General features: G+C 36.2%; 1 protein-coding gene across 2 annotated transcripts in view; it reads left to right on the top strand.

The window, feature by feature from the left end:
• The window catches only part of LMO4 (LIM domain only 4), a 20,504-nt gene extending 11,872 nt beyond the window's left edge, over positions 1 to 8,632 (top strand). For both annotated transcript variants that reach the window (XM_023208242.3, XM_023208247.2), the window contains exon 5: positions 4,494 to 8,632. In XM_023208242.3, coding sequence (XP_023064010.1) covers positions 4,494 to 4,502 — 9 coding nt within the window. In that variant the 3' untranslated portion in view covers positions 4,503 to 8,632. The remainder of the gene's footprint in view (positions 1 to 4,493) is intronic.
• The last annotated feature ends 1,465 nt before the right edge of the window (positions 8,633 to 10,097 follow it).

Below are 10,097 nucleotides of genomic sequence, written 5' to 3'. Positions count from 1 at the left end.
GGTGGTTGTATTTTTGCGTGCCCTTTTAAAGAGATGTAGATTACTAGTTGTACATAGAGTGTTCAGAAGTAGGATAGCTGATTAAATTGTGAATCCTTTATAGTTAAAAAAAAAATACATCCTGACTTGGTTATATCTGTAGCTTCACTTAACATTGAACATAAGATTATCACATGCAAAAGCAAACACAATGTAAAGCTTCCATATAACTGGTTATTTATTCCATTTGACAATTTTGAATTCAGAAACATGATGTGATAGGTTATCATGGGAGGAAAATTGGAACATTTATGGTAGGAAAAGAGAATAAAGATCTTTGTCATGAAAGAATGATTTCTGCATTAGGAATAGCAATCCGGACGCCTGCCTTCCAAACCCAATTTACGATTCTTTTACTTCTAGAAGAGTAATTTTACAAAACATTCTGTAATTCCATAGGAGGGCATTTTTGTTCTTTGGTGGTACCATAACATTTGAATAAGTTATGACATTTAGAACCAAGTTCTTGTTTTTGCTAACCCGCTTAGTGCCATTAATAGTGCCATTAAAGATTATGTATCTTGATTCTTAATCCACAACTTGAAAGTCCTTGTACCGGAATTAAAAATTAGGAAATTATACAAGTATACAAGTCATGTAGTATTAGAAGATATTCCAGAGGGAAAAATTGGTGATCAACAGTTGTCCAGCACCCCCAGTACTGGATAGTTTCAGATCTATTTTAATCTCCTTAATAAGTCCTATAGCTATGCAAGTGAGTGCATTTTGATAACTGCTGTGCCTAATTTGTAACAATTACTGTCAACCTTCAGTTAAGAGACTGTTCATTCCACACTGGCCCAGAAAAGAGTGAAATGTGTGACTCGTGTGCATAATTTTATTCACATCATATTTCATACTGATTATGTATTGATGACATTGATTCATTTACTCTTTACAGCGCCACTTGCATGGATATTAAATCTTATTGACCACAGATGAATTTTAATTTCAGATTGGTGATAGATTTTTCCATCAACTCTGATAGTATGTTTGACTTTTTCATCATTAACCCAGGCAATCACACAGCACTGAGTTATTGCATTGAAACAAAAAGTGCACACTTCACTTGGTAATTCTTTATGGATTTACAATAGGAACTTCATTAATGTCTGTAGTAAGGATCACACACACACACACAAAACAACATTTATCTGCAAATATGAATTTAGCAAGCTTCAAAAATCTCGGAGAAAATAATAGACTTCTTTGTCTTCTGTAATGCATTTTCTTAGTGCGGTGGTTAGAGGTGAGTGGATGACAAATATTTGAAAACTTTTAACCATTAAAATTATGCTGCCATATTTTGATGCTTATATTTGTCCTTTTCCCTCGCTCAAGTTTATGAGGTAATTTTAACTGTATGTTCTGTTTCTTAGTGTTAATTACATGAAATTATGTGCACTTTTATTTAATTTATTAATATGGGAAGCTACATAGAATAACCATTTTAAGAATAAAAGTCAAACTCTTTAATTGCAAACTAACCAGTCACTGCTGATGAGGCATTTCAAGCTTCTTTAAGGAGTGCCTAGACATATAAATGCTTAAAGGTTTTTATGATTTGGATTCTAATGAAGTGAATCTATAGGGCAGAGTTGAGAAAATGAATGAGTAACATAAATATTTTGAGGTACCTATTCAAAATAGAGTCAAAGCTGTTTGTAGTTACACTTGGTAGCAAAAAAAAAAAAATATGCTAGGAATAAAATGGTAGACCTGTCCGCTCCTGATGTAAAAGCTTAATTTTTCCCTGAGTTAGAGCTTCACTTTGTTGCTGGTTTTATACCATTTCTTTCTCTGACTTAGCAAAGTACTATACAAAAAAATGATTGTTGCAGTTCACCAGCATGCATGGTGAGAACGAAAGGATGTAGAAATGAGATGGAAAATGTTGCTAGATTGTGAAGCACTGAATATAGGCAATAGCAATGTTAGGTAGGGACTAAGTATAAAGCACACCTGAGAAATATGAGCAGGCTTTCATACCATCTTTTACAGTATAAGATGGCGTAAATTTAGAGGTGTTAGGGAGGAGAACTGCAGAAAAACCAGGTTTACCTGTTGATGAGATTACATGTATTGCGCCTTTCATTGAAATCTGTTTTCTACACCTTTTCCAGGATGGCAGTGGTAGGGTATTCATTTTGGAACACTAAATATATTTTAGGCAATGAATAAGAACCTATTAGTGTATATTTTCTTAATGTTGGAAGCCAAAAAAGAGACAGGTGGCCTTCAAAAATTAATAGCTCTTAAAAGGCATAAGGAAATACAATTTAAGGATATGTTCTTGTCAGACCTTGGTGAGAAGCTGTGTTTTGGGGGTGCTGTTAATTAAGAACATTTCCTTGTTGGCGTAAGTGTCTCACATTTTTGCCCTTGGTGCTCAGCTCACCATGAGCACGGTCAATTCACAAGGTAGTTTTTATAAATAAAGGTTTTGGGCAAGCTGAACATGGTCCAGAGAGATATTAATGAGAGGGCAAGGGGGAAGAGTTAATGAAAACACACATCCTGATGGAACATAAACTGCTTTTTAGAACTGGAGAGGCTTTAAAATTATTTTCCCAAAACCCTGTGGCGTTTCTTTTCTGGAGGCGATGAGATGGGGAGAAATGACAAATGGCTTTGTTTTATTATTTTCTCCTCTCTCATTCTCCATATTTTTGGTAGGGAAAATTCGACATTTATTTTGGCCGTTTTCCTTCTATTCGCAGAATCAATTACATTTTTGGTGTATTATGCGTGGTACATACACTCAAGCATCCTCTGGCTTAAAAGCAATGAGTTGATTATTCGAACATCCCTTCTTTAAAGGCAGTTAATTGCATGGAAAATATAGGCCCCCATTGTCTGGTCCCTTTAAACTTTTATTCAGAGATTTGTTCCCAGGGTCTAGGCTGTGTAGTGGTTGTTCTGCATCATTGGCTGTTGTATATTCCAAGAAAAATAATTTTAAGCTTTTAAATCATACAGTGATTGAAGTCTTGCATTTCAGATGGACTGAAATCTCAGGCCACTAGTTTTCAAGGATCTACAATATTTTATGACCTTTATCACTTAAAGGAGGCTTGGCTAGCTTCGGGAGAATACTGCCTTCTAGAGGGTTATGTGAATCAGGAATTGTGGCTAATTTTTTCTTTTGTAGATTGCTGCCTGTTCTGGAATTTTTTTCTTCCACTCAAAAGTGTGATGGTACCATCTAGAATTATCTGTGCTTTTCAGTGGAACAGTTAGATCACATCTCTTTAGTTGGAGGAAAATTTAGTGAGTGTTCTAGTTTACACGTCACTTCGCAGTTCCCCCATAGTTACATAATTGGTGTTGTGTGTGTCCATCGTAGAGGACATTTGATGCTCATTTATTAAATATGCTTGCTGGCTGCTGCCGCATCTTTGTTCTGGACAGACAAATTACCTTTCTCACACTGAGCTTCCACTCTGGGGAATTAAGCCTCCACCACTTTAATTAGCTTAGAAGTGGGGGGTTGCAGTTCCTAATAGACTATAGGCTTTTTGTAAGTTAGGGAAAGAGTGAAACGAGAACTTCTGGGAAGCTCAAAATGTCATTTAAAAACCATAAAAACCTAATATATATTATTTCATTTTGGTAATTGCAAACAGATTGTATTTGACAAGTGTGTGGATTTCCATCTCTGACTTAGACATTGAAGCTACCCTTGCATTGAGCTATGTTCTTTTTTCTATCACAAGTCATTAACACATTACATGTATTTACATATTTGTGTAACTAGTAAGTGACATAGCAGATAGGAAATAGTGAAAAATATGTGAATATTTGTACATAGAAATTTTCATACAGACACACACACACCTATAGGTAGTACCAAATGGGTGAATATTTTTCACATGGGGATATCAGAATAATAATGATAACTCCCATTATTCGTTGAGGTTTTATTAAGGGCCAAGCACTGTTGAAAGTGCTCCCATACGTAATTATCATAACAGCATCATTATCCGTTCTTTAAAGATGAGGAAACTGAGACATAAGCAGTTCAAGCAACATTCCTAAAGGTTACACAGTTGAGTTTATTAACCCAAAACTTCCTGGGTAGGAACTTGTCTTGGAATGTCCCCGCTATTTAAAAACTTCAAGATCCCACTGCTGGGCGAGATGTTACATTCCTTTTGGAAAGACACTTTCTCTTAACAGAGTTAAGCAATTAATTTTAGTACTTCACACCAGAAACTTTCTGAGTGTCCATTTACTGTCTCATTTTCTTTGCTAGTAAAACTGCAGAAAATGTTATGCTTTAGTTCTTCACTGCCAGAGTAAGTAGCATAGAAAGCCTCTATCAAGTCACAGTTGGAAAGTAATCTAATACAAGAAGATTAGTGAATGTGGGGAAGACAAAAGCAGTCATATTTGAGTTTAATATCTCTCAAATTCAGCATTTTAGCTAAGATGCCCGTTTTTATTTCTTGCAGGTCTGCTAAAAGGTCAGAGTAATGCAGAATGCGTGCCTTCATCTCAGATTTGTTCATCACAGGTGGATCCCATGTGTCTTCAGTAGACAAGTCACCTTTGTAGCTAGCACCAGTGCCAGCTCCATGCCATTGCACCTTCTTTAGTCTTGATTGCCCTTCCTGCATTTATTGGTGTATTAAAATGACTGAATATGAACATTAAGGACTCCATGAACCTGGGCTAATGGGAGACTGTAGAGAAAATGAAAAAAGATCCACCAGAGGACATCTTGGGAGGGGGGGAGGGAGCTGGGGGGGGAGGGAAATGACTAATGAAGCTAATTAAAAGAAGCATTCAAATCTGCTTTCTACCCTCATTAACAATTAGCAGGGCACTGGCCAGAGTTTGTACCCTGTGTTTTACCTTAACAACATTCTATTTGCTCTTTGTATATTTAAGTGTTGTAAGGAAACGTGTTTCAATCAAAACTGAACATGAGATAAAGGAAAGAGATGTGGCTTTTGTGATATTCTATCACAAACACTTATTGTATCTCTGTAAAATACAATGTATGTATGCATGTAAGTGTTTTGTCCTAATGTTGCTACTCCCATGGCAAAGAAAAAAAAAAAAAGAATGAAAAAAGAAAAAAAATTGGAAAAAAAAAATCAGGCTCATAGCAGCTACTGTGTAGAAAATTCCCCCACTTCTAATTTGCTGAATGAAGAAAAAAAAAATCTTTTATTTGTGATATTTTCAGAGACATTTGCTCTAGTATGGTGTATTTAAATAATAAAAACTTAAAAGAAAAAATATTTAATGGTGTTTGGGTTTAAACACTGCCTTTTCTTTTCTGTATTTTGGAAACATTTAGTTTTTATTGTTGAATAACAAGCTCCCTTTAAATTTGAAGGAGTTGAGGGAGGTGGTATATTTATTTAGCTCTGGATCAGTAAGATATTCTTCAAATTACTTAACCACGCCATCCATTATTGGCAGGGGTACAAAGCAAAGTTTCTAACAGAGTCCTTTCTATAAGTCAAGAATATTCTGTTAACAGCATTTCGTTACACTTCTATATCACAGTAAGTCTTTTGTGTTTATATATAAATATTTGAGTATCCACTATTTTGTTTATTCTTTTTCTCAATAGCAAAGCCTTGGGTATTGATGAAAAGTATGTTAAAAAATATATATATATATGACACAACCATCCTGCTCTCTTACCAAGTTTATAGCTTTTGAAGGAAGTCACAAATTTCTAAGTCATAACTGTACATATTTTGAAGCTCTCCTAGTTGTAGGGACCCAGAGTTCTTTTACAGTGATCTTTGATGGGTGAAGTAGCCGTTTCCTGGTGACCTTTAGGCTCGTGTGGTCGGCTCTAAGATATGTTTATTTTGTTTTGCTCTTAGACTTCTTTACTGACTCTGCCTTTCTGTATGTATTTTGGGGAAAGATTCTGAGTTCATTTAGTCTTAGTCTTGAGACAGTGAGTTGCTGGTTGCAGGCAGCAGACTGTCCACGACAGTGCCTGCACTGCCCGCAGAGCTGCCCTCCGGAAAGCATGTGGGTATAACACAGCTAGTGCTAGAAGGAGGAAAACCAAATAGGCCTGCAGACTGAGGTTGTACTGCCAGCTTCCTTAGATGTGAGCAAATTTCAACTATAACTTCCATCACAAACTAATAAAACCAGGTGTGTGAACACTAGTATTTAAAATTTTCTTTTTTAAGACGGCATTTATTTTGTTCCAGAAAAGCGCCTGATGTAGACCCTCCCTCTGAGAATAGCCATGGAGCCATGTAGAGAGGTCTAGCCCAGCACATCTCAACTACCAGTCAGCTTCCCTTTGAGAAATGTGCTCACTTCCTGTTTTCAGAGATTCCAGGGCAGGGGCGGGGGGAAAAATCAGTTGCTTAAACTTCAAACCTAGAGGAGATTGTAAAGGCAGAGTTGAAGTGAATAGTTTCGTTAGAACCTTATAAAAACAAAATGCAAGAAAATATTATGAAGAAATCACGTATCTGTTTGAATTAGATCCTTGGGGAATTTCTTCAAGCTAGTTCTGGTTCTTATATTTGTTTTTGTTTTTGTTTTTTTCCTTTAAGAAACTTTCTCAAGGAAGTTAGACTGGGATGGTAAAGGGGGAAACATGTTAATGAGATTGCAGGCATTTTCTGTATTCTTTTTGGCATGAGCACTCATGTCCCTGATAGTGTAGAAATTCAAAGGAGGTGGTTAATAACTTTAGTAAATAATATATTGTGGCATTTAGTGATGTGGAGGGCTAAGGTCATTACAGACTTTAAATAAACTATTATATGGCTGGTTCCTCAAGCACTGCTGCGTATTTAATAATGAGCTTCTAAAAGCATTTCTTAAGTTGCAGACCTATAAGATTACAAATGTCACTCATGTTAGTATAATCCACATGCAAGTGATGAAGCCTTCTCTTTGATGTGCTAAATTGGAGAAGGACTAATGGAGCTATGAATATACAATAGAACATATTTAAGTAGTAGTCTTGCTTTAGGTAAAACACTTTCTTGAAACCAGAGGCATTTCAAACAATAAAACCTGGCTCTAATGGGGATGCTCTGTGTGGATGGAAAGCTACTAAAAACACTCACGTTTATTCAGATGTGAGCAGCGATTGTGTGCAGTTCCTCCCCCAACCTCAACATTGCTTAGGAAAAAAAAAAAAAGTCTATGAGTTTATTCTACCTTTCATCCATTGCATTTGTGATGTTATTAGTTAGCGAGATGGACACTTCTTTTGAAAGGATTTACTTAATATTAACCATGTCATAGAGCAAGATGGCCCCCAGTCCCTACAAGCAAGTGCAATTAAAAATAAAAGCAAATGTTATTTAGCCCTGCTGAACTGATAAAAAAAATTATGTTTATGATACGTATAAATGTCTCAATCATGCAAATTGTCACTCTTGCTAATGAAACAATTTTGTAAAAAGATTGTCCTCTAAAAGGGTTTAATGTTTTTTACCTATCTAACTGTCTAGTTAGATTTACACATCCCGCAAGGCAGGGGAGCCTGAAGCTTTTCCAAACCAAATTGTTTGCCACTAGAAACTATTTTCAGCTCTTTCATGATTTATTAGGAAATAGTTTAACCTGGACTGTAGTGTCTTATAAAATACAAAATGAGAAAACTGGCACACCAAAATGAAGTTGTGAAATTGTCATCCTCTTAATATTAGCTGTATTTAAATTCTTTTGCCCTTATTAACACTGATATTTGAAACAACTAAGCATCTAAAATGAAGCCCTTAAAGGGCTTCAAATGTCAATACAGTGTAAGATTCTAGTGTGTACTACTATTTATATAAAATATTTCTTAGGGCCTATAAATCATACAACAAACAGTGAACCCAAGATCTACATATGGAGTCTAGTGAAGAGAGTGAAGAGTTTCTGTGTAGCCTAATTGTATTTAAATTAAGGAAATCCAAAAATCCCTTCACCCTTCACACCAAAGACCCCTTCACCCTTCACCAGGGAGTTCTGTCCTGGGTGCTGTCCCACCTATGACTCCTTTAAGAGGCCATTGGAAAAAGGCCATTTACAAGTTAATGTTACTTGTAGCTTTGTTACTAAGACTCACCTATTGTTAGTCCAGCCAAGTCACAAAAATGCTTATTGCACTTAAATAGCAATTTGTTTCCATGAAACTGCAATTAAAGTATTACTGAGCAGCCATTTTAGATTGGCAGTGCTCTGAACGCATGTTAAACAGCCAGCTACTCCCACTTGCAGAGTCTGAGATCTGACTAGCAGCAAAGTGTAACACATTCACCGATGCTGGGTACCTAGTTAAAGAGGCATTTGTAGCCCTCTGCTCCCATCGTGAACATGCTGAGAGCAATGACAAGTGGGGGCTGATTTTTGGAAGGTGAACTTGCAACTTACCTCAAGTGAATACTGTTTTCAGTTGTACAAGTAGTGCTTTATGCTACTAGATATGTGCATGTTTCCTAGAGGGAATGTTTTCAAGTTTAGATTGATTCTGCTGAGAATGGACGGCAACTCGGAGGCCTCAAGCCAATAATGTACTACAGGCCCTGACATGTTACAGCTGTGTAAACAGGGCCATTCTATTTCCTAAATCACAACTAATAAAGCAGAGGATGAGAATCAATTGATTCTGTTATAAGTTCTTTGAATGACAGTGGAAAGTTGTTTAATGACTCCCTGTTAGAATGGACAAGCCTGAGTAGAGTCACCAAAGTACCGATTTTAATTGTCTCTCTCCCCTCAGAACCAGGGCAGGACAGCCTCTCCTAGGTATTGACATCATCACCACCAGATCAAAACCTGCTGGGAGAGGAAGGATCTGAACTGAGTTCTTCCAGTAGATCTGACATTCAGGATTTGTTGAGTGAGAAAGGTGAAGTGCAAAGGTTGCACTGAAAATGTGAAACATTGATGCAAGATCCTGAGAGAGAAAGATTTCAGAGGTGGTGTTTCAAAATGCAATTAGCACTGAATTCTAACCAGTTGGAAACAATCATTAGCTCATGAAAACAGGAGGCATCGCACCTTCCTTCACTCTGGAACAACCCCCCATCTTGAACTAAAAGGTTCACATCCCCAACTTCTTCAAAAACAATTTTTATATTTGTATGCTTTCACCTGTTGTTGGACCTGCAAGTTTTTTCTTAAGTCAGAGTTTCTTCCTAAATTAATTTTTCATTTTTGGTGAATTGAATGTTTTTGGGAACTGTAAAGAGAAAATCTGAGGACAAACAGGATTTACAAATGAAGATTAATTATGAAACCTGGAAAGGAAATTGATTTCTTGGGTTGCTACTGTACCTTTTTCTTTACTTAAATAAGGTTTGGTAGGAATAGGTGTGTCTTAAATTCTATTTCTCTAAGGCCTCTGATTCAGTTTCTGTCATCAATCATGGGACTTAAACTTGCCATAAACCTTACATCTTTAAATACAATGTTTAATATAATAACTTTATCTTGGAGTTGCATAAAGCTTTGTAAATGTATTTATATATTTACATTTACAATGAACAACTACTTACACATGCAATATCATTCGGTCCTCATAATCCTTTGAATTATTATTCCCTCAGTTTTACAGATGAGGTAACTAAAGTTCAGGGAGATTACTTATTAAGCAGGGCTAAGAGAAGGGTCGAGGTTAGTGGGCACTTATTTTGGGTGTAGAATTTAAGGAGGTGTCAGAAAATCAGTAATTAAGATAATCTTTTAATGCAGCATTTTAAAATCAATGCAAAAAACATGATGAACAAAATGTCACAATTTTAAGTAGAGGTGGGGTCAATATTACTTACTTTGTTTTTGCCACAGCCTCCAACATGTTGGGGTGTTGTTATTAAGGCCCAGGGTCCCAGAATTGCTATTGAACGCTGGCATTTAGGGCATTTTTAGTAAAATTATTTGCACTGATAATGTGCTTTATCCTGTTAGCTATAACTAGTTTCTTTCCTCTTTAAAAACATTGCATTTTGTCTTTATCCAACCTGAAATGCCAACTTATTTAGATTGCCTACATTTCAGCCTTGCTCTAAGAGATATTTCTTTTGAATTCTGAGAAATCTCAACTCCTTCGTGATGAATGTTTAGGT

This window comes from Piliocolobus tephrosceles, chromosome 1 (genome assembly GCF_002776525.5).
Source record: "Piliocolobus tephrosceles isolate RC106 chromosome 1, ASM277652v3, whole genome shotgun sequence".
Taxonomy (NCBI): domain Eukaryota; kingdom Metazoa; phylum Chordata; class Mammalia; order Primates; family Cercopithecidae; genus Piliocolobus; species Piliocolobus tephrosceles.
The sequence above is the reverse complement of the archived record's forward strand: the minus strand, read 5'-3'. Positions and strand labels throughout refer to the sequence as shown.